Source organism: Heteronotia binoei, chromosome 1 (genome assembly GCF_032191835.1).
Source record: "Heteronotia binoei isolate CCM8104 ecotype False Entrance Well chromosome 1, APGP_CSIRO_Hbin_v1, whole genome shotgun sequence".
Lineage (NCBI taxonomy): Eukaryota > Metazoa > Chordata > Lepidosauria > Squamata > Gekkonidae > Heteronotia > Heteronotia binoei.
In genome coordinates this window covers 222,786,519-222,811,822 of record NC_083223.1, presented here as the reverse complement: position 1 = coordinate 222,811,822, position 25,304 = coordinate 222,786,519, and the positions used below count along the sequence as shown (strand labels likewise).

The 25,304-nt window shown below is 41.5% G+C and overlaps 1 protein-coding gene across 1 annotated transcript in view; it reads left to right on the top strand.

The window, feature by feature from the left end:
• MERTK (MER proto-oncogene, tyrosine kinase) overlaps positions 1 to 25,304 on the top strand; it is a 79,443-nt gene that overhangs the window by 39,251 nt on the left and 14,888 nt on the right. Inside the window, exons 7-11 of the mRNA XM_060248256.1 lie at positions 103 to 283; positions 1,183 to 1,334; positions 10,856 to 11,009; positions 14,382 to 14,538; positions 25,109 to 25,194. Of these exons, the coding sequence (XP_060104239.1) occupies positions 103 to 283; positions 1,183 to 1,334; positions 10,856 to 11,009; positions 14,382 to 14,538; positions 25,109 to 25,194 (730 nt within the window). The remainder of the gene's footprint in view (positions 1 to 102; positions 284 to 1,182; positions 1,335 to 10,855; positions 11,010 to 14,381; positions 14,539 to 25,108; positions 25,195 to 25,304) is intronic.

Sequence of the window (25,304 nt, the reverse complement as noted above, 5' to 3'; positions counted from 1 at the left end):
TTTCTACCAAAAGAAGCTCTGCAGATAACATTGTCTAATTCCTGGTAGTGTTGGGGGTTCTTGTTTAATAATCTTCGCTTATCAACTTAATTTTCATTTTAGGTGAAGGATGTGTCACTGGGTAATACTTCTGTTATGGTTTTTAATACTTCCACACCACCTCATCAGTACAGCATTCAAAACCTGTGGCCTATGAAGGATTATAACATCCGTGTTTCTTGTATGAATGAAGTAGGCTGGTCTGGTTTCAGCTCTTGGATCACAGCCAGTACAACAGAAGGAGGTAAGGAAATAATAGCAGTTTTTTATTAATTATATTATGTTTGTATCCTGTCTTTCCTCCAAGGAGCTCAAGGAAGCTAATAGAAAAGGGCCCTTCCATTCCCCCCCTCCTCACGACAACCCTGGAAGGTAGGACAGGATAAAACTATACAGCTCGTGCAAGGTCATCTAAGGAGCTTCATGGCTAAGCAGAATTCTGGATCCACATTTCTCCCATTCATATCTATCTGCTCTGTAACACTGTCTCTCAAGTATGCCTTCAGAATCTTTCCATCTTGTGCCATTTTATGAAGTTTCGGCAGAGAAGTATTATCTATTGTATGACAGAAGCATAGGCAATAAGCTGTATATTTGCTAAAACACACACTTTCCCCCAAAAGTGGAAATCATTAGCCAGTCTCCTCTTCCCTGTTCCTCACCATCTTTTGAACTGCTTTTGTGTATTTTTTGTTTTATCAATATTACATGTTTTTCCTTTTATAGCATTGTGGCATATATCTTGCTTTATTAAAAAACAGTGATGCAGCTAAGTTTGTCAACAGCCGTGGGAAGGTGGAGGAATCCTGTCATTTTAGCAGAGGCTTAATGAGTAGAAATGGCCAGCTGAAACCTTTGATGGAGTGGATATAAAGAGCATCACCTGGTAGATGCCTTCCCATTAAGCCTCTATTAAAGGGACTGGACTTTCCTTTTCTCCAGGCAGGTGGCAACTCTAAGTGCAATATTTTTCTCTGTTCTTGGGTAATTAGCCCCCTGGGGTGATGAGGATTCGGCAAGAGGAAACATGGGGGTACACCCTTTTTAGAGCATCTTCCTCTTACTTCATGTTTTATTGTTTTTTTGAAAGCAACACATTGAGTGAAAAAAGATTGATCAGCCTTTTCTTTATCTGTTTTTCAGCACCATCTGCTTCACCTATGAATGTTACTCTCTCAATTAATGAGTCCGCCTCTTTGGTGGTAGTGTCGTGGGCAAAACCTCCTGCTTCACAGATGAATGGTGAACTTCAAGGCTACAGACTTTCCCACATCTGGCAGAATTCTGATGTTTCTGTAAGTATGGAGAAACAAATAGCCTTTGGGGGGGTGGGAATGATCCAATGGAAATGGCTGGCTGGTCCTGGTTCCATTTTCCTACAATATTAGCATTTTAAGTGTGTTGATTACAGTGGAAACATCTACAATATTAAGTAGGTTAAAGAAAGGGTGTTCCCTACTAGTGGGAGTTGCTCTGATCAGATAGATGGCAGGTGTTTTTAAATGCAGAAATGGATGCACAGGTGTAGGAAGCAGAGCCCTTCTCCTATCTGCCCCTTAGCTGCAAAACTAGGCATTGCAGAATTGGAAAATGTATAAAGAGCAACCAAGATGATTGGGGGTTAGAAAATCTTTTTTGAGAGGACAATTTGAACAGTCTGAATCTCTTCAATCTAGACAACTAATAGGGGGGGAAAGCGGTTTATAAAATTATGGAGAAAGTGGAGGGAGCTTTTTCTCCCTTTCCCATAGTACTAGAACTCAGGAGCACCCAGTGAAGTTGTTGGGAAATATGTTTAGAACAGACAACAATAAGTAATTATTTACTTAGTAATCAAACTGTGCAGGCAGCAATAGCCATGAGCATAGACACCTTTAAAAGGGGGTTAGACAGATTTGTGGATGAGAAGTCTATCAGTGGCTACTAGCCATGGTGACTGAAGGCGGAGCCTCTATGTCTAGAGGCAGCAAACCTCTGAATAACAGTGCTGGGAGGCAGCAGGAGGAGGAAGGCCTCAGCCTCTATGCCTGGTTTGTTTGACTGTCCAAGGCAAGTGATTGGCCACTGTGTAAAACAGTATGCTGGGCTAGATGGACCACTGGCTGATCCAGCAGGTTCCTCTTATGGTCTGATATTACCTTTCCCTGAACACTTATCTCTTAGCTGAGATCACCAGAGAGACATTGTTGGTGAGGGAGGGAGCTGAACTCATTACCTCCACTCTTCTTGAACATTTAAAGTTGACCCCACCACTAGTTGATGTGTGATCGGGACAGTTCTGGCTGTTAAACTCACAGAAACTGCTACTGTTTTATTTAGTTTGAGCACAAATGTCTCTGTTTTGGTACTTGTATAAAATAGGGAGCCATAGGGAAGAAACCATCCCACAGGATCTACATTCTGTCCTGGCAAGCCTGGTAGGGGCAGAGCAGACATAACAGTTTAGAGCAGGGGTGGCCAACTTGCTTAATGTTAGAGCCATATAGAATAAACATCAGATGTTTGAGAGCCGGAAGGAAGGGAGGGAGGAAGGAAGGAAGGAAGGAAGGAAGGAAGGAAGGAAGGAAGGAAGGAAGGAAGGAAGGAAGGAAGGAAGGAAGGAAGGAAGGAAGATAGATGGGGGGAGGGAAAGGTAGAAATAAACAACTTCAACTTTAAATGCATTCTCCAAGCCACCCCCTGACTTTGTTTGGAAAAGTGATATAAAGCTGACCAACAGGGTGGTGGGGGCCTCAGAGCCACACAATATGTGTGAAAGAGCCATATGTGGCTCCTGAGCCACAGTTTGGGCACTCCTGGTTTAGAGCATAGTATGGCCTGCCTGCTTCTTACTGTCACTAAAACAAATTCCTGCCCCCCTCCACTTTAGCCATGGTTAAGGAATACATTCTACTTCAAGCTTAACCATAGTTTTTAACCAGTATTGAATTCCTCTTAGAAATCTGCAGATTGTGACAGGTATGCACTACCATATTGGGCCTGGCTTCTGCTGGTCTTCTGTGCATTGCCATTGGTTCTATTCAGCATGCAAAAGTTACCGCTCTCACTGAAGGCAGTTCTGCTGGACTTCTGTGAATTGCCATTGGTTATGCTGGGCTTGCAAAAGTGCCCTCCGCTTACGTTTGCTCTGCTGGGATTCTCTAGTTTGACATTGTTTCTGTTGGGTTTGCCACTCTGGCTTATGGTTCTGCTGAGCTTCATTGGTTTTGTTGGACTGGCAGTGTCACATTGGCCCTGGGTCCTGCTAGACTTGCAAAACTCCCCCCTTCTCTGCTTAAGTTTGTTCTTCTGGGATTCTCTGGTTTGTCTGTTGGCTTGTCACATTGGTTTGTGAGTCTGCTGGGATTCCCTGGTTTTCACTAGTTCTGTTAGGTTTGTTGGTTCTGTTTGAATGCTCAATTGTATTTTACTATTGGCTTTTGCCCTGGAGAAAGCACGTACCCCCCATTGGAAACATAGAAGGATGACAGGCTGCACCTTGTTCTGGGGCCCATAGAATTGGACCCATTGACCCAATGTATTTGAAACTTGGGGATTCTTCAGAGGCCTTCGTCCCAGTAGCAGAGATTGGTTCTATTCCTAGGAGCCATCATTCCACAGTGGGGCCTGTCATTCAAGTTGCAAAACACTTATGCTACTCCCAGTGGTTGTCATTCCACTCTGGGAGCTGTCATTCCAGTCCCAGAGCTCTGTTTCCAGTCCCAGAGCACTGTTTCCAGTCCCAGAGGCCATTATTCCTGTCACAGGGCTTATGTCAGGTGCTGTCATTCTACTTGGGGGCTGACATTCCAGTCCCAGAACAGTCTATCTGGGCCCAGAGGCCCCCATTGTAAATCCATTCTGCATTTCCTGTTTTCAAGCTCCATCTGCTTTTGTGTGCTGCAGTGTAATTCAATGGAGCCCATGCAGGTAAATTGGCATTCCTGGCTGCCCCTATATTGAGTTGGTATTCCAACATCTCCAGTTATTTTCATTGGGCAATCCTGTCACTTGTTTTACTACATCCTTACTTTTCACGTAAGTTTGGTTCAGATTGACATTGGTTGCATTAGACTTGCTACATTGAACCATGGTTTGGCTGGTTCTGGATTGGTTCTTTAGACTTGTTGGTTCTGTCTGCTTTGAGAGGCTTTTAGCCAGGGGTTGCTTTGCTTGCTCTTGTGTATCTGGCTATTCTTTGCCCTGGAGAAAACATGGAATGCCCTCCTGCCCATAGCAAGCAATGCAAAATGGCTGGGGTAGCTTCTTCAGAATTGGACCTCTTGATCCAGTTCACTTGAAATGCAGTGGTTATTTAAAGGACAGATACCAGAGCTCTGCTGCAATTTTGGCGCAATTTTAAAAAAAAAATTTTTTTAAAGCCCCTCCAGCCTTCTAAAAATATTCTTCACAGAATGACACTGGACCCACTTGGATCAACTCCCTGATATCTGGATCGACCAAATACCAACTTTTTTTTCCAGCTGCACATCCCTACCTGTGTTTGCTTTTGTAACAGTGCCTTTCAGAGCCAGCTGAACTGATTACCTGGGGGTCTGGTTCCAAGCACTTATCATTCCCACTCCCAGACTTTTGAGTCAGCAGTTGTTTGAGGACAGTCTTGTTGTGTGTAATGCCTTCTGCATCATTAAATGCTGAGTTACGTAACAGTTTTGAAACAGTCTCATGGGGAAGCAAAAACAGAAGCTTGTACTTGTGATAGGATCATGTTTCTTAGACAAATCCTGCTTCCTCCCTTGTGTGAGTTGCTCTGATTCACCCCCCAACTTATGTTATTTATTTAACATGATTTTTCATAGTGTGAAGTATTTTAAAAATGCACAAATGTTTTAAATTTCCTACAGGGGAAGAAAACGTGATCATATGGCTTTTGTTGTTGTGTAGCACACAGAGTTTTCTGTTCCCTTTTTACTTAAATGTTTTTGGGCTTTAGAAATCTCATGTCCCAGATAGTCAAAGTCACTAAAACAATGTAAAGATCTTGTGACTAGGGGAGAAATGCTAATTCATCAACTCAGTACTGCAGAGGACAGGCAAAGGGTCTGCACTTCCCTTCCCTGGTCCTTGGGAAAATAAAAAAAATAAATATGTCTGGCTTCCTTTGATGCCAGAACTTTTTCATCTCTACAGTTCATATTTTACAAGGGCCTGTAACTACTCCAATGTAATAAAATATCTTCATTGTTTAGCTGTTATTCCCAGTAAGGTGGAAAAGCAATTGTCAGCCTGAAAGTTCTCAAAACTTTTAAAACATGGCTTTTATCATTAAGATGGTTTTATTGCATAGCAGAAATCTAATGAGAGAGACTTCAATGAGTGTATGTAGACGTGTTTAACCATGGTTAAGGACAGAGATTTGGAACAGAATGTGGAATAATGTGCTTATTGTGCTGTCCTTAAACATATGAACATATGAACCTGCCTTATACTGAATCAGACCCTCGGTCCATCAAAGTCAGTATTGTCTACTCAGACTGGCAGCGGCTCTCCAGGGTCTCAAGCTGAGGTTTTTCACACCTATTTGCCTGGACCCTTTTTTTGGAGATGCCGGGGATTGAACCTGGGACCTTCTGCTTCCCAAGCAGATGCTCTACCACTGAGCCACCGTCCCATCCCCTAGCTGTATTTAAGAATTGTATTGGATGGATGTTTGACTAGGATTCACTCTGACCAGATTCCCTCTTAACTTGAGTCTTCCTAAGCAGCTTCCAGTCCTGTTTCTCAGCACTAATGAAGACAACATGTTAAGTAATCTCAGTGGTGGTGAGCATCCATTCTGATGTAGTATTTGACCAAGGTCAAGGTGGGTCAGGGTAGGTGAGGGAAGCTGAGGGGAAATTATACTGCCTTATACTTATCAGTGTTGAACTTCATTTGCCACAATGTTGCCCACTCACCCAATTTGGATAGATTCTTCTGTAGTTCTTCATAATTCATTGTCAACTGATGGAAGAGTATGAAAGAGCATTATGCCCCCTTCTCCCACCCCACCATGTCGGTCCCACAGCACCAAAATTAAATTTTCCTGGGTCTGGAAAAGACTGCTGGCAAGAGGACAATTTGGGGAACATAAGCAGCCATCATCAGACCCTTCTGCTGATGACTGGCTGAATCCAACCCAGTCTCTACAGCCTAACTTAACTCACAGAATTGTTGTTAGGATGAAATGAGAAAGGGGAGAATGGCATACACCACCCTGAGTTCTTTGAAGGAAGTGTGGGATAAATGTGCACTTGAGAATTAAATAATAGATCAGGACTCTGGTTTACATTTGCACTGGCAGGCTGCACAGCTTCAGATCATCAATCTTCAAGTTACTATTCATTGTACTATTCATTGATAGAAGCACATCTCTAAAATTAAAATTTCTTTCCACTGCTTTATCTTGAAGTGTCATCTGCATATTGGTGACAACCCAACCCAAATCTCTGCATCTCCCAGTTGTTTCTTATGGATGCTGAAAAGCATAGGGGGCAAGATGGAGCTGTGCCAGACCTCACAGCCCCAAGCGGCTGAGCAGCAGTCCCTCAGTACCACCTTCTGAAATATACCCTGTAAATATATCCTCCTTATTCTGCCTAAGGGGATGTTTCATAGGTTTTTATAGGGCTCTTCCACAGACCAGCATTACTTTGTAAAAGCTGGTGCTCTTTGATGCCTGCTGCAGTAATCACACAGCCTCTGCTCTGCTACTGGGAGTGGCATAGGCTGTGCATGTACAAGAGGAGCACTCAGACTGCTCCTGCAGGTGCGGGACACATGTATTGCATATTCTGGCTGTTCAGACAGCTGGGAAATACACCCTGCATGCACTTTAGAACTTCCTGGTAGCTTTTTAATCCAGTTCCAGCCCATCCTAAGACGAGGTAAGTATGGGAGGGACTTGGGGGCAGATTGCGCACATTAAATCTGGAGGGGAGATGTGACTAGGTCAGGCCAAATCTCTTGCGTGATCACACCCTAAGACTAATTGATAGTGATATTGTAAAACTGACCTGTTAGGGAATGGGCAAAGAAGGACTTCTTTTGAACTACTTTGGTGGGAACACTGGAAAACTTCATGGTTATAAAACTACTGTCTTTTGTATGACCTTGTATTCTTAATATGAGGTTTTATTCTTCTGTCCTTACGGCTCTTGCTCTACTTCCTCCATCTTTCTTTCCCCCTCCTACTCTGCTCTTTTCCTTTCAGTGTGGAGGGGACTAGTCTGCCAAGCTACAGGCTACAGTCTCCCAAATGGGACAAATTTCTCAACATCAACAATGAAACAAACTAAAGGTATTAAAACACAACAAGATTGTTTTATAATTCTCTGCTTTATTATCCATGGAAGGCTACTTACAGAATTTTTACTTTAGTAGTTTCAGCTCCTTCTCAGAGTTAATGCCAAAGAGGGACTAAAATATTTAGCCCTGGTCAGAACTGCAAGAAGGAAAGGTAGCCTTTCAGTGTCACAGAATATTATTAGTACTGTTTTAAATACTGACTTAGGAAACATGGAGAAGTATTCATATTTAATAAAATTTATTTAGATATAATTAAAAAGAAATAATTAATCAAGGGATGCCATACAGTTAAAATCCCCCAGCCCTGTATGCCTTGAGACACTTTGCCATTTTAACCAACAGCCCGTGCTTCCATTCTCTAGTTTTTATCACTTTCCAATCTCGAGGTGTTGGTACATTGAAAAAAAATAAGTTGGCAACCTAATAGTTTTATAATTGTGCAAAGTGATTAGTTCCTGTTTACCCTGAATTTTTAACAGTACTTTAGTCAGTTCTTGTTATAATACATTATAACCTTATTATGAACTTTACATGCCAACCTGCCAGCTGCGTTGTGTGTCACTGAACAGTTGTGTGCATGTGTGTGTTTTAGTAGCACTTTTCTAGGAAGCATTGCCTATTGCTCTTTCAGCTGTTCAGCTGACTCACTAGAAATCCTGGAAATAACAATGACTTTATGGGAAAGGGAATCTCTTGTTTTCTCAAAACATGAAGGGAAACTTTGAGCCGGAACACAAAGATTTTTTTTTCTGAAGGGTGGAGGTACAATGTGTATTAGTTAAGCTTGTTGAACAATCTGTATTGCTATCTGATACTGACTGTGTGAGCTAATAAATTTCTACATGCTCATCACTGAATGAATTTTAGCTACAAGAGCAGCATCTAAATGGAAAAGGATGCAATGTGCATGCCCATTGGGCTCCTAGTAATCTAATACTACAAATAGTAACAGCATAACTGGTTGTCAGAATAAATATTCCCACTGATAGTAACCTTTTTTTTAAATTAAGAAAACTGGTGGTTTTTAGATCATTAGTAGACATTGAAGAAGAGGGTGCTTATCTCTGTGACTGAATGTAATATCTGTATGGGAAAAAAATTTTTAGAAGATGAAGATGAAGAAGATATTGGATTTATATCCCGCCCTTCACTCCAAAGAGTCTCAGAGTGGCTCACAATCTACTTTACTTTCCTCCCCCACAACAGACACCCTGTGAGGTGGGTGGGGCTGGAGAGGGCTCTCACAGCAACTGCCCTTTCAAGGACAACCTCTGCCAGAGCTATGGCTGACCCAAGGCCATGCTAGCAGGTGCAAGTGGAGGAGTGGGGAATCAAACCTGGTTCTCCCAGATAAGAGTCCGCACACTTAACCACTACACCAAACCGGCTCTCTTTTAGCATGAGATAGAAGGATTGAGTGCTCAAAATGTACCCCCCAGCCCATGAAATGTTTATATTTTTCACATCTAGCCTCTGCCCCTTGCAACTGCTCCTGTAGCACCATATGTTAAAGCATCATCTTCATATCCCAGCCAGTCAGAGATCACATAGTCAGCCTGATGGTGGCATTACATTACAAAACCAATTCAGACTGAGGGCAATTTTTTTGCCCTCACTCTGTGACAATATCATCATGCTTTATATCCATTCAGATTTGTCGGTGTACTAACCTCTCTAAGAAAGTTTAGGGTATGGGGAAAATACTTCTTATCCCTACTCTGAATGTTCATATATTTTTGCTGCTGTTTGTGACACGCACACACCCTCTGTCAAAATTGCAGCAAGAGACTTGGCTATTTCAGGGGGAGAAACTGTTTGCAACAAATACCCCCTGTTTCAACTCATCCTTACTTAATATTACAATATTTAACATATATTCTAGTGTTCTCATGTTTATGGTTAAATGTGCTTGATTAAGAATTTAACAATCACACAGCACCTCCTGGCACTGAGTAATTCAATACAGATATAGCCTGTTAGCAAACTTTGGCTCGGCACAGACATAGCAGGAAATTCTGTTTCAATTAAACCAACTATTGTTAGTGCCAGCAACTAAACAAGGGGCACTTCACTAGCTATGGCTAGGTAGGGTCCATTAGATTCATGGTTTGGGTTTGGTTTAAGAACATAAGAGAAGCCATGTTGGATCAGGCCAATGGCCCATCCAGTCCAACACTCTGTGTCACACAGTGGCCAATATATATATATATATATATATATATATATATATATATATATATATATATATATATATATATATATATATATACACACACACACACACACACACTGTGGCTAATAGCCACTGATGGACCTCTGTTCCATATTTTTATCCAATCCCCTCTTGAAGCTGGCTATGCTTGTAGCCTCCACCACCTCCTGTGGCACCTCCTGTGGTTTATTAACCACAAGTCAGTCTTAATTATGGCTTTGCAAAATTTAGAGCACAAACACATGGGCTGTCTCCAGTCCCCATTTGATGAAACAATTATTGTCTATATTCTCATTTTCTTGCCTCCTAAGAAGTATGTCACATGTTACAAGGCAATAAAACTAAGGCATGCCTCCAGCTGTACCACTGATGTGATACTACAGCCAATCTTGGTTCTCTGATTAGTGTATCAGTATATGAATTTACAAACAAGTGCTTTTCAGAATCACACATTTTGTGTCCATTTTTAAAATCTCAGGTGTATACTAAAATTGTAGGGTACAATCCAGCCAAAATTAAGCACTATTTATTTCAACAGGAGTAGTAACTATATCCTTAAATTTGTCTCATTGATATCAATGGTTTATATGTACTTAATGTTGTCTGGATTGTGCCTGTAATGTGAAGACATCTTTAGGAAGCTCATATCAAAATAGGGGAGGACCACCATCACCGTTAATAAAGTAAAAATTCAAGATGAAATAAATATATCTGTGAAACAGTATACAGAAGTATAATTGCAAAAGAAAGCTAAGAGAAATATCTCTTTTAAAATACTTGGAATAATTCCGGTGGTTTTCTAAAGTCAGAAAGTGAAAAAACAAAGTTTAAGCATTAAAAAAAATAATGGATTTTGCAAACTGTTCTCCTTCACTGTTTTCCAAAAAAACTCAGCTTTTTGTTGTTAAATTTATTTTGGTTTTGCCAGTAGGAGGACAGATTTGTGATGACTGGGTCTAGTGGTCAACAGCCAGCAGCTTGTACAAATGGATAAAATGGATATTGAGTTGTGCCATCAGCAGTAAGAGGGTTTATAAGGAAATGCTTGTCAGCTACTTCATTGTTCACATCCGGTTGCTGAAGAACTATCTTTTACAAAGCACTTTATCACTCCCTATAAATAGATTGCTGTTCTCTTGTGCCTGTTAATAGTGCCTGCTAGTTAATGTAGACAAACAAGCATAAAGTGTAATCTGGAAAAATTTCAAATGGAGATGAATCTTGTTTTTTCATCTAATTATTTAATGATACTAATGGGAAAGTTGATACTTTCAAACTAATGCTCTAGAGTTAATACTTTTCTTTCTTTTATTTCAGAGAAATCTCTCTTCCCGTACCAGCAAAGATACCAGTGCTATTCATATTCCTATTGTGGCCACTAATGCCACCTGCATAGTGCGAGTAGCAGCAGTCACTAAAGGTGGAGTTGGGCCATTCAGTGAACCAGTAGAAGTTTTTATTCCAGGGAATGGTGAGTCAGAATAAGGTACTGATGTGGGCTAAGGCTGGGAGATAAATGAATGCAGAATGTAGATGGGACCAACCTCCAGCAGAAAACAAATCTTATGAAGTTGCCCCCAATGGATCATCCCTTTAATTGTGTTATCTGCCTTGAGATTTAGCGAGGAAGGTGGACTATAAGTGAAGAAAATAGGTCCAACTAGCCCAATATTGTTTGTCTCAAATTTTTCAAGGTCACAGGTAAGACATTAATCTTTCTGAACTCCTGGAGAAGGAACCTGGCACCTTCTGCATGCAAAGCATATGCTCTGCAGATAAGTCCTATATCCTTCCCACAATTAAAGATACATCTCCTTTCTCCTCTAGCAAGGAGAGCTTACCCAAGACTTGAACTTACAGCTGTACAGCTCTACTAGGAAGGGGCCAAAGCTTATAATGAATATCTGCTTTGGATATAAAAAGATCCTCAGCTCAGTCCCTGATTAGCTAGTCTGAGGATCCCAGGACACCTGAAATCTTGAAGTGATGACCAACAACTGGTTTTCCAGAAGGCCCACTTTGAGATGGAGAGGGAGGTTGGTAAACCCAGATTCCCAGCCTGTAATATAGACTGCCCAGCAAGTCCTGTTGCTAATATGCTACTCATAGGCTGCAGTCAGACAACAGGCATTTCACAATCTGCCCTCGTCCCTAATTAATACAGAGGGTTTTGTTATGGAGAGCTTTCATCAGACATCCCACTGTAACCCACTTCAGCGCATCTCACTCCATGGTTGATCAGTCAGATTACTCCTGTGTGGCAACCAGAAAGTGGGCAGTCAGGGAGCTTTTTTCATCATTTGTCCTCTGAGCAGTGCATAAGCGCGTATGGCAAGCAGTGGTTCAAACTCCTGGCAGGATGGCAGCAGCTGGTACCCAATGGGATTGCTGGAGGAGGCTGCTGGGATATGTAGTGCAGCATGAGGGAAGTGTTTTTAAAACTGCCTTGGAAGTTTTCTTAAGGAAAACACAGTCTTGAGAAGCTCCCGTGCGAGACACAGAGAGAGAGATGTTTATAAATGCACAAGCTGTGATTGACACCCCAGGGGTGATTATGTACTTATGCACATGTCCCTATCTAATAAAAAAAGGGAGGGGGGCAAAATGGACAGTAAGGTTCACACTTCCCAACCAGCTTAAGTTCACAACAGGGGAGTTCAGACATCCAGGAATATGGTGTGAAAGCATTGACATCCATAACAACTGGACTTCCTCTGGTGGCTAAGAACTCCACTTTGAAGACAGGTCAGAACAGGGTGCCAATGACTGGAGAACAGGGGGTCAAACGTTGCTGTCTGATCATGCACATTAAATCTAAAAAGGTACAGCAAACTGCTCATCTGACCACAACCATACTCCTCTTGATCTGAATGTGCAGTGGGTGGAACCTAGTGTGCCACATTTGGCTCTATTTGCTTCTCACTGCCTTAGAGAGCTTCTGCCAATCACAGTAGACAGTGGTTTGCTATTAATTAAATATTTATTAAAATATTTATACCCCACCTGTCCTCTTCATGCAAGGCATAATCAAGGTAGTTTGATTATGAGATGGTTAGCCTTGGTAAAACAGAGATCCTTATATACTTAGGATATTGCATTCCTAAAGCATTTGTGAAGGATACTTGCTCAACCTTTTCTCCAAGCAGAGAGATTCCACAAGTGAAATAACTTTAAAACAGGCATTTAGGCTGTGTCCTTAATATGGGTACAGCTGGATGGCTTTCTTCTGTTCTGTTTTGTAAACCTTCCACAAATTGGCAATGTCTGGTGTTCTGCTCTGGTCATCTCCTGATCGTGCATAGCAAATTTCCATAATTAGTTTTAGAATTGCCACAGTTTGCCCTTGCTGCAAGCTTTTTGTTCCTGTCATTTGCACACATGGTTCCCACCCCACTTGCACACAAGGTGAATCATGCATACAAGCACACAAGCAACATATTTAAGCAACATAACTATTTTCTTGAGCTTATATATATGTGCATGCATCTAGATTCCTACCTCCTTTTCTGATATACATCTAAATACATTTGATTATGGATCCCAGTTGTACTAGTTTCTGCTGCTTATTCAAATGGACATTCTCATCCATATTCTGGTGTATCTAGCCACCAAAAATAAGCATATTCAGCATAATATCAATGTCTAAGAATACACACTTACCTAAATGTTAGACCATTGAAATTTTATTCTGAGTATAAGATAAGGCTATATGGTTTCATCCCACCCATCTCATCTAAGTATTGCATGTGTATTAGATGCTGCACACAGAATGTATATATTTAATTCAAAAGTAATACAGATCTCTGCTAGAGCTAATGCGCATTACCTAAACACCTGAAGTTGACAAGAGGTCCCCCACCACCGCCTTTTGCTCTGGAGGGAGCCCTGCCAGTTAACTATGGTCAAGAACAATGAGATGAAATTGACACTGCTCGTTGTAAATTTCTTCTCATTTTTTTCTTCTTTGTCCTTTTTTGCACACCCTTCTTTGCGTGATGGCAAAGAACTTGCCATTACAGCAGCCATTACAAATTCCAGAAATTCAAGCCAGAACTGAATGCTTCAGCACTGCTCCACAACCAAGGCAAAATACATCAGAACTTTTAAATCTGAGGGGAGAAATTTTGGAAAGACGGGATTGTGAAACCATCTCGAACTGTGCAAATTGGTTATGCTGTGAATGAAATTTCTCTCTCCTGCCAGATGCGCTTGATGATGTGTGGGTTGTGGGTTGTGGTGAGCCAGTTCTCTCTAAACAAGATCACTTCGTCATATGTTACGCTGTGTTCCATGGTCACGGATGGATTAATCATTATGCTTAGTAGCTGCCTTTCTTCCCCAGCTAAACCTGGACTTTCTGCCTCAGTTTAAATTTTGCTTCTTGCACAGAATGCTTTTCAAACTCTCTCCAGCACACACCATAAGAGATATTCCTTCAGTTATTGCAGAGTTGGGTTCATGAATTCCTTCAGCCAGTTAATCCCTTCAAATTACAATTTGTGGTCATAATTTTATTTGCATGGACAGTTAGGATGAAGAATCCTATTGCAGAACTTACTGCAGTTCCTTCATTACTGTTCTCTTTGTCCCTAGCATGCTCTGTTAAGTAGACAATATTTATGAGAAGACATTTGAGTAATTAAGTGGCTGATAGATTGTATGACCTATTTCAGAGGAGTGGCTGAGACTGTTCCAGGAATTATTGTATTGCAGTCTGGTCACATCTTGAACCAAGACCAGTTTAAAAATTGTCGATGTGAAGCATCCCTGTAAGCAGCCTTCCCTCCCAAACTGTATGAAGATGAATGGCCCCTTTTCTCTGTAACATATCTTATTGTCCTAGGTTTGATATCCACTGCACCTTCATCAGTTCCAGCATCTGGAAATTCAGATTCATTCATAATTGTTCTGGGATTTATATGTGGAATTGCTGCTGTTGGATTAATCCTGTATCTGTCAGTGATTATCAGGAAAAAAATGGTGGAAGAAACCAAGTTTGGGTAAGTTACATAAAAAAGGATGAAAAAAACAGATAAATTAAGCTTGAAGATTGGTTTCTAGAGACATTCATTCAATGCATTTACAGGACAATCCTAAACAGAATTACATTCTCTTAAATCCACTGAAGGGTATAACTCCGTTTAGGACTGTGCTGGTAGCCACAATTCAGTTTTGGGGTTGGTAGAAGAGATTAACGCTCAGCTTCTTTGTTTAAGCAGAGTAATTGTAGTCTTCTAGGAGATTCACAGCTCTGGTGCCCTCCCCCCACAAAAAAACCCCAACCTTTTGAAATCTATACCTAATATACCTTTGAGGAATAGTAAGTCTGCCAGTAGAGTGCTAAAAGGTGGGTCCATCTCGTCCTGCCCCACTTCAAGCACTGGATCCACAAACTATAAAGTGCTCTGAGTACCAAGTGTTGTGTTCATTGAAAGTTAAGCTCTCTTAAGCTCCACAGATTTCAGTAGGAGACTTTAGCATTCTCTCCTATTGAAACAACTTTATTAACTTTAGCTCTAGATTAATATTAACAATAAATGATAGCATTGGAAAGACCAAAAAGTCAGGTGCAACTGCTCTCTTAGGCAGACCCACCCAACAGTGCCCTCTTCAAATCTACTACATCCCTCTCCCCCTTGGTTACCACTCAGCAGCAGTGGCTTCTTACTTCCCACCTCACTGGCTACCCACTGCAATCAGTTTCTCACATCAGCACACCGTGAGGGATCAAGTCCTCTCTGAGGTCCCCATGATGCTTTAGAAAACTCAGAAGTAAAAAGTACAAAGCATGAGGGTTGTTTTGCATTCTGGAAAAGTGTATCATCATTGATATTAACATACTGATTAAATCTGTGAGTTCAGGACTCCTGACATTAAGCTTACCTCACTAAGAGACTGTGGAGGTCATTTCTTCCAATCCTATAGAGATCTGGTGATAATAATAATAATAATAATAATAATAATCATCCATGTATATTTTTCATGACTGTTGTAAGGATTACTGAACATGATGTTCCTTGAAGCCTGGTTCTGTATAATGCTAAGTATTGTTATGGCTCTATCTGGAGGATGGAGAAAAGGAAATTTACGCACTCAGAAGATTTTGATAATAGAGACTTTGCTGAGTATCCTTGTGAAGCATGACTCATTTGGACATGTGATTGTAAGCAGCATTTTAAAGGCTAAATGTTTTGAACATCTGTTTTTTTTACGGGGTTTTTTTTTTGCCAAAACACATCTGTAAGGTCCTTCTTGACTTCAGACTTGTCCAGTCTGTACCCAATGCCTTATGGGCATCCAATTAAGTCAGCCTACCTTGCTGAATTTTCCTTCATCAGGAGGCCCAGACTCAGTAGATCTTATAGGCTCAGCGGCTCCAGCTCCTGTGATATTGCACTTATTGACGGTGCTACCTTTTATTTTAAGTGTTATATTTTAAATTTTATATCATTCATAACTGTTTTAACCTACTATTGTTTTATTATCTTATCCTCCTGTTGTGATTTGCCTTGAGCCTGTGCGCAGGAAGGGTGGAAAAGAAATTGAAACAAACAACTAATATCAGTTTGCTGTACAAACTGCCTGTCCTGCTAAAGTTGTCAGGCTTCCACTGGAATTCCACACTGCACTGTTTTATTTAGGGAGCCAGTCAGAGTAGGATCTGGTAGTCCCAGGTTCAAATCCCTGCTCTGCCGTGGAAGCTCACTACTGTGTGACTTTGGGCTAGTCACTCCAGCTCAATCTGACCTTTTTCTCGAGAAGGGAGGAGGCGAGAATGTCTTACATCACGTATATACTAAGTATTGTATCTATCAATTTTGTTTTGTCCTCACCCTGAATAATTCCAAGGGGAGAATAGTGTGTTCAACTACACCTCACAATAACATCACTATGCATCACTGGAAGTTATGATGCCACATATACGGAAGGGGGGAAATTTTCCTAGCCACAGGTAAAACATATGAATACAAATCAAATTATATTCTTCATTTCTTTCTTCTAGAAAGCCAACTGAATTTTTCTGCTGCTGCCAAGTAAGGTTCCCTACCGTACATTCATGGGGATTCCTTTCCGCCACACCTTTTTGAGCCATTTGCTTCTGCACTGAAGCACTCTTCTAACTGAGATCAGTGCAGCCTTTCAGCACCACTTTCAGACATGCAAGGTTTCTTTTTGTCTCTGTGCTAGAGGACAACAGTGTGACTTTATAACAGGGGTGGCCAAACTTGCTTAACGTAAGAGCCCCATAAAATAAATGTCAGATATTTGAGAACCATAAGACATCAATGTCAGATGTTTGAGAGCCAGAAGGAAGGAAGGAAGGAAGGAAGGAAGGAAGGAAGGAAGGAAGGAAGGCAAATAGATGGGAGAGGAAAGTAGAGGTGGAAAGAAAGCAACTTTAACTTTAAATGCATTCTCCAAGTCACCAGCTGGCTTGGTTTGGAGAAGTGATTTAAAGAGCCAAATGCCTTCTCCAAGGTGACCAATGGGGCGGTGGGGGCTTCAAGAGCTACACAATATGTGTGACAGAGCCACATGTGGCTCCCAAGCTGCAGTTTGACCATCCCTACTTTATAATATTGAGCAGGCCTACCAAGGGTCAGAATTGAGTGCTGCAGCTTGCAGTAAAGCCATAGAAGGACATTCATAGTGACCTGCTGGGGGTTTGGCACAAGAATTAGGAGGTGTGACTTCCAGTAGTTCACCTTTTTAAGAGTTTCTCCCTTATTTTTGGAAGTCATGTGGTAAAAAAGCAACAGAGAAACTAACAGCTGAGCTTGGTAGTGTAGAAGAGAGTCCTTAAATACTCTGGGAACAGGAACAAAGCAAAGCTTTGTTCTCTCAGTTTTGAAGCAACTTACTTGAATTCCACTGAGCTTGGTACTTTGCGTAAGCATCAATTGTACATGCAGAAGGGTCTGGCAGACTTTGGGCAGGAGGCGGTTGTGCTAGGGCACATGCTGTAATCACACAGGGCAACAGCTAAGCCTGTTCGGCTTCCTTGTTGCCTTGTGTGAACTTAGCGTGTGACCTTCCTAGTGCACCCCAACACTCCCTTGTGGCAGCACAAGGCAGGGCAAGGCCAGTAATGGCAGGCAACTTGTCATTTGTTTGGCATTACTGATCTTTTCATTGGAGAGCATAACAGCAGCTGTGCTAGATCAAACCAATGGCCCATCTAAACCTGTTTCAGACAGTGGCCAAGCTGTTCTTGCTCTGCAGCACTGTTATTTAGCAATTTACTGTCTAAGGACATTGTGGGTAATAGCCATTGAATGACTATCCTTCATGAATTTGGCTAGTCCTGTTTTTAAGCCAACTGAATGATCATCACAACAACATATGGCAATGAATTCCACAGAAGAATTTCTCCTTAAGTGAAGAAGTACTTCCTTTTGCCCATCCTGAATGTACTGCCTAGCAACTTAACAGAATGCTTAAGAACATAAGAACATAAGAGAAGCCATGTTGGATCAGGCCAACGGCCCATCCAGTCCAACACTCTGTGTCACACAGTGACAAAATTTTTTATATATACACACACACTGTGGCTAATAGCCACTGATGGACCCGTGCTCCATATTTTTATCTAAACCCCTCTTGAAGGTGGCTATACTTGTGGCCGCCACCACCTCCTGTGGCAGTGAATGCTTGGGAGTTCTGGTATTATGGAAGAGTAGGGTTGCCAACTCTGGGTTCAGAAATACCTGGAGATTTGAGGGTGGAGCCTATGGGAGTGGGCTTTAGGAGGGGAGGGACCTTAGAGGGGTATAATACCATACAGTCCTCCTTCCAAAACAGCCCCTTTCTCCAGGAGGAATGAGTATTTTAAATAAATAATAATAATAAAGTTATTTATATAGTCTGGAGATCAGTTGTAATTCCAGTAGATCCCCAGCCCCCCTGGAGGTTAGCAACCCTATTAGAGAGCAACTCATTCATTAACTCAGGATATTTATATGCTACATTTCCAGGCAGCTTGCAAGCAAAAACATAGGGCAACATAAATTAAAAACAAGCTATTTAAAACCAAGCCATGGGCAGGGCACAAAAACTTCCACTTTCCCCACTCCGTACCTAATTTTATACACCTCAGTCATTTTACCCTTCCCCTTAGTGGAACAACTGATAAAATTCCATAAATGATGGGGTTCCCCAAAGCATAAATTGAAAACTCATCTTCAAAATGGTGAGCCAAGCCTCTCTATTCTGGCCTGAGCATTTGCCAGGGGGCCTTTGAGCTCCTTCTTGGAAAACTCCACTGTGTGACAGAGATTCCAGCCCCCAAGTGGGACCTGGAGATCCCCTGTAATTACAGCTCATCTCCAGACTACAGAGATCAAGTTGTCTTGAGAAAACAGCTACTTTGGAGTGTGGGCTCTATGTATCCCACTGAGGCCCCTGTCTTCCCCAGGCTCCATCCTCAAATCTTGAGGAGTTTCCCAACCTGAATCTGGCAACCTTACCCTCCCATCCCCTGCCAGTGGCTAAGGGGACTTAGCAAGCCTAGCAGGAGGTCATCTGCTTCCCCATGATTATCCCATCAGAGTTATACAAAGAAGTTTGGCTGGCATTGGTAGGTAGCTATTATTTGAGGTAGCTGCTGACCAACCCAAGTCATCCAGCATGTGCAGAGTACTCAGAGGTTGGATCTCACTTTCACCACTGTGGGTTTTAGAGACACAGAGAAGCAGAGTTAATGCAAAGTGACAGAATGACCTCCTCCCCCAAATTCTCTTTCAGGAAGAATGGATCTACAGCAGTGGCATTAAGACCATTTTTTTCATTAAGTCATGACCAAGAGGGAAAATGACCCACCACTCTCACCAGTGGATGTTGGGAGGTAGTTGTGGAGGCATGGGAGTTGCTGGTCAGCAGTTTGCAAACACATAACTGTTGACCAGTCAGCTGGGGCCACTGAAGGCCACTGATGTCATGGCTTTTACCCCTACTGGGTATAACTAGTCAATGACCTGCTGGCCTGAACAGAACTGAGCTAGAAGCTCCTGCTACTCCATTGTTGCATCATCTCTGTGGTTCAGGACAGTGACAGTTCCATTATGGACAGCACCCTCCTCCTTTTTTCCTCCATCTTTACTTCAGTCCACTCCTGACCTGCCTGTGTGTTTACGGCATGGTCCCAAGTGAGGAGGCAAAAAAATATTTTATGCCATCTGAAGTAATGTAGTTCTCCTTTTGGTCTTTTGTTTTTAACTTGTTTTTATTGGTTGTAAATTGTCCAGAGCCTTTCATTGTGGGACATATGCAATTCTTTAATAGAATATAAATTAACATTAGTAAATAAATGAAACTCACTGGTATGGATGTCAAATCCTCTTTTGCTTGGTTACTGTACAGCAGTAGTGGTCTCTTACATCCCACTGAACTGTGTTCTAGGCTGCCTGTGGGAGGATCTGCCTGTCACACCCAGCACAGGTTTTTGCCATATGTAGAAAATGTAAGGGTGGGGAGGAATTTTTCACATTGGGCCGGGCTCCCAGGGCAGGCAGTTGCCAGAAAAAGATGTATAACTGCCCCTAACAACTGCATAATTCTGTGCTCTTGGTTATACAATTAGATAAATGGACAACACTTCTTTTCCAAGATTGTTGTTATTCCAAGATTGTTGATAGTCCAGCTCAAGAAAAGGCAAACTGCTAACTCACAGACAGAGTGAACAGAACTAGACACATCAATGATTAACTTTTAAACTTGGGATGAATCAATAAATTACACTTGTTTTGTTAAACTAGAGATATGGTGATGAGAAGTCTTTTTTGGTAGCAGAAAGTCAGGGTATGAATTCATGTCAACCTTCACCTGTTGGAACAAATCCTATCTATGTGTGATATCACCAAAATCTTCACCATGCTAGCCCTTTTCAGACATCCATGCATACTGGGATGTGGCAGCTACATGTATCAGGAGTGCATGCTACCTGTGATCTGGTCACCATGTTGTCCAATCAGAGAGACATCTATTTTGCATGCAGTTCACATGATTCAAATTTTGCCTTGTCTGCACACTCATGCAAGTGGTCTTTGACTACAGCAGAGCTCCCAGTGTTTTCTTGTAAAATCAGACATGCAAGAGGCCTGATTCTAATTGGGGTGGTGATGTGAGGGTTTGGTGGTCTGGAGGTTTAGGGCTTAAGCTTTTCCTGCAGGCCTTGCACACCTGATTTTTATATGGAAAACAAATGCAGGAAGCTCCATTCATGGCAACCCCATGAATCCCATCTGGTTCTGCCCTTAGATAAGCTTCCTGTTTCCCAGTGTCAGCACCCCCTGCCCCATCTGTAACATGGCAGTATGAATAACTGAGGCTTACTTTAAGTATAATAGTAGTTGAACATAAGAAATGTTCCATATAACTGCCAAGTATTATTAAAGGGTTATTTCAAGGACAGAAAACAATTCCATGTTATCAAGAGATTTGGATAACAGTAGTTCTCCTTTTTTGTGAGGTATGATTCATTTGAGCATGTGATTGAGAACAGCATCTTAATTGCTAAACTGTATATCTTTCTAGTCTGCCCCTGAATTGCTAAACTGTAGATGTTTATACTTTGGCACAAGGTATTATTAAATATAATAATTGTAACCCTGCTTTTCTTACCAATTAAATATAGGTTTCAAAGGTTCTCAAGGAAGGTGTGATGTCTCACTCCTGGCATGGTTGCTGCTCTCTTTTCTCTGGCTGTAGTTGTTGCATTTGGTAGTTGTTCAGAGGGGGATCTAATTGTATAGTTGCTGCTAACCTGCTAAGCTTGCCAAGATCAAACCCAGAAATTTTATCAATTAAATTCCCTCATACAACAAGCGATCTAGTGGCTATGGTTTCTACCACCCATTCTTCCTTATGTTCTATCATCCACCCTTTCAAGGGAAGTGAGAAGAGGTGGATTGCCATTGCCTTGTTCTGCAGAGCCTCCCTTCGAAGTAGTGACCCTGCTTAGCTTCATATATCTGATGAGATCAGGCTATACCATGCCACCTTCCCTCCATTACTAAAGGAGAATGGATGGACAGGAGAAGCCACAGATAAAGGTATCAGGGCTACTGGCAGCCTTATCTCCTAGAAAGCCAGTTTGGTGTAGTGGTTAAGAGTGACAGACAATAATCTGGAGAACCGGGTTTGATTCCCCACTTCTCCACATGAAGCCAGCTGGGTGAACTTGGGCCACTCAGTTTTCTCAGTTCTCTCTCAGTCCCACCTACCTCACAAGGTGCCTGTTGTGAGAAGAGGAAGGGAAAGTGATTGTAAGCCTCTCCAAGACTCCTTTGGATAGTGAAGAGAGAATTAAAACCAATCTTCTTCTTTCTTCTTCTTCTTATCGTCATTCTATTACCTAACTCAAGTTTTCAAAAAAGAATCCAGTGATTTATGTTTCCTTTAAACCTAAACTACAAGAAAACCCAAGATGAAAACACTCCCTCATAACAAAATAATGAAGATTATACAAACACAAATGTATATACTTTTGTCAGTTTAGAAAATTTATGTCGCTACATCCCTAGAGAGCCTACTTGGGGCAGCTTACAAAGTAAAATATAATGAAAAACATAAACATTGCTGAAAACATAAAAACTGCCACTACTAAAAACCTGCCAAGAACACAAAACTGCACAAAACATTTAGTACCATGAAATGATCCTCTTAAAATAGTCCACAGGCTAGAAGCAGACTAGTCCACACACTAGAAGCATTTGAAAACATCCACAAACTATGTTGTATGCTAAAATTAACAGTATTTTGAGCATCTGAGGGCTGACTTTTTAAATTAAAATTTCAACAAATGTACCTGATGATTAAAATGGGCCTAATGGATAAACTTTTTGAAGAAAATTTGTCCATACCTTGGATCCAGTGTGATGTTTCCATGGGCAGAAGGATCTTCACCTTCCACTGCAGCTAGAAATACCCCTGAAATGTTGTTTCTGGGGTACCCCAAAAATAGCATTTGTGGGAATTTTCGGCTGCAGCAAGGAAAGAGTGCAAAAAAAAAAAAAAAGTCACATTCCATGGGTGGAAATCCTTCTGCCTATGAAAAGCGCTAAACTGGATCCAAGCCATTGTTGATTGTAAAATTGGGAGCAGCAAATGGGTCTACAGCAGGTCATGCGACACAGCTCACTGGAAATGGAACAGCTTGTGCTGTGTGATGGTTAGTCCCCTGGACTATAACACACACTAGTTCTAATCCTTAATGTTTTCTCCAGTGAGTTCCCCACTTTCTGCTCTGTTATGTAATCTAATTATTTGTTTTATACCGCCAACAAAGTTCCATTGTAATCCTGGTTCATAGAACTCATTCCCTTGTGACTTTATACAATGAAGCTCCATACAGACGTTTGAAACAACTAACCATTGTTATGGTACAGAAAACATTTTTTCATAACACACATCTGAGAATTTGGCAGCGCTAAAACCTTTCTGTGATGTCAGTATTTTTCTTTTTTTCTGCATGATTATGCAGTAGTTTATGGGGTTGTTCCTTGGTTGAAATGGTTACACTCTTGTGGACTAAATGCCCACATGAGTCCTTGAGAAGGACTCAAAATGTATTAAAGCTATATTATGCAGGGTTTGGGGTTGGAGGGGGGAATTGCTGGAGCTTGCAAAAGGCTCCAACTGGAGTTATTCTGCAAAGGATTTCATGGCTAGATCCACAGACTCCACAGGTCACCCATTTTTACCTAATCTTGGCTACACATGTAGCCCAAACGAGGTGATAGAGTCCTGTAGTGGTAGACTGTACCACTGCCCACAGCAGTTGAAGGCTGTTTATTTTTGCAGTAACACTAGTGAGAGTCAGAAGGGATTAGGAACTCAAATTCTAACAGGAAGGTCTTGTTCTACCTCCTGGATAATATATTCAATACCACAATGGTCAGATTAGCACATTTTAAACTTCCACACAAATAGAAAACTAGCATATCTGTTTTCTTGAACCCACTCTTCCCAGTGTATTTCATTTGAAGAGAGTGTTTTTGTAGAAGTAATTAAAAATGACATCAGAATTTTTCACATTCAGCCTGAAGTGGAGCTGTCCACTGTAGTATATCATCACAGGTGAAATTTGGGACCCTCTTGTGTACATGTAGTATTCCTCACAAAAGGATCACAGCCAGAGTAACTCCTCAGCAGCCTGTCACTATTAACTATTGCTGGAATCACTTTACATGCAGTGGTCTTTAGCTTTACAGAGCCAGTTTGGTGTGGTGGTTAAGAGCAACAGACTCTAATCTGGAGAACTGGGTTTGATTCCCCACTCCTCCACATAAAGCCATCTGGGTGATCTTGGATCAGTCACAGTTTTCTGAGAGTTCTCTCAGCCCACCTACCTCATAGGGTATCTGTTGTGGGGAGAGGAAGGGAAGGTGATTGTAAGCTGCTCTGAGACTCCTTCAGGTAGCAAAGGGTGGGGTATGAAACCAATTCCTCCAACGTCTCCTCCTCTTCCTCCTCCACCTCCTATCTGTCTTGCACTGCTTTAGAAATCAAGAGGGTTATGTTCTTTAGGTTGAAAGAACTATTGCAAAAAAATATTCCAATATTATGTAAGCAGCAATTCATAATGAACTGCATTAGCTGCAGGGTGTGAAACAGCAGTTGTGCATAATTCAGCAACTTAAAGTTTCTGTCTGTTTGTAGAGACAGAATTCATCCCCCCCTCCTGAAATATAACCTGAAGAATGACAGCTGCCATCTCACAAAAACAAAAACATACAAAGGCAAACTTCGAGTGCCAGAAAGCTGGGACTTCTGCAGAGCTGGTGTGTATGCTTTACCACCATCTCTGGATTTTACCTTCTCATTCTTCTGTCTGTATAGACCAGGTTGCAATAATAGGGTCTTCACATAAATTTGGTGCCACGTGTTGGGGTTTGGCCTCAAGTTTGAACAGTTAAACCTCTTCCTTAAGGTCTCTGAAGAAAAGAAATCCAGTGTCAGGATGAGGAGGTAATTTTTGATATTTTGAAATCAAGGCAGGGCTTGTATCCATTTTGCTGCTGCAGAGGGATTTTTTCATGACCAGTGAAAGTAAAGGAGCTGAAGAGCTGGATGCCAGGGTACTGGTCTCTGTTCGTGTTATAGTTCAAAAGGTCTTGGTTTCTTTTTCAGGCCTTGGACTGATAAGCCATGGAGGAGAAAAAAGTGAACAGAAGTGAAAGTTCATAGGTTTTATGTTGCCACAAATAAATACAATTATAGGAATAGGAAGTGAATAACTAGCATTGGTGGGGCAGTGTGTCCCATAACCCCCACCCATGGTTTGAGTGACTCAACATTTTTATAGGCAAGCATAGTTTATGATCAAATGCTGGAAACAGGTGTATTGTGTAATACAGAGACAAGAAAAATGGAACATAACTGGGAATGCCACTATTTCCTTTTCTCTTGCATTGTTTTGATTGATTGCAAGCCAACCACCTGTCTATGACAGCTCTCTGACAAGAAAGGCATTGGCTTTTTCTACAGCTGCAGCTTGCTTGCAAAATTCAAGATGATGGAAATAAATTGTGATGGCATTTAAGATGTTGTATTTTTGTTTCTCCCCGTTAGGTATGCTTTCAGCAGTGATGAGTCAGAGCCAGCAGTCAGTTACAAAGCAAAGAAGTCGTACTGCCGTAGAGCTGTTGAACTCACTTGTAAGTTGTAGGGTTTGTCACTCCAGCTGTGTACAAAAAAACAAACAGCAAAAAAGGACCCCTAACAATGCCATTGAGTAACTCAAAGATTTATGGAATAATAATTCTAA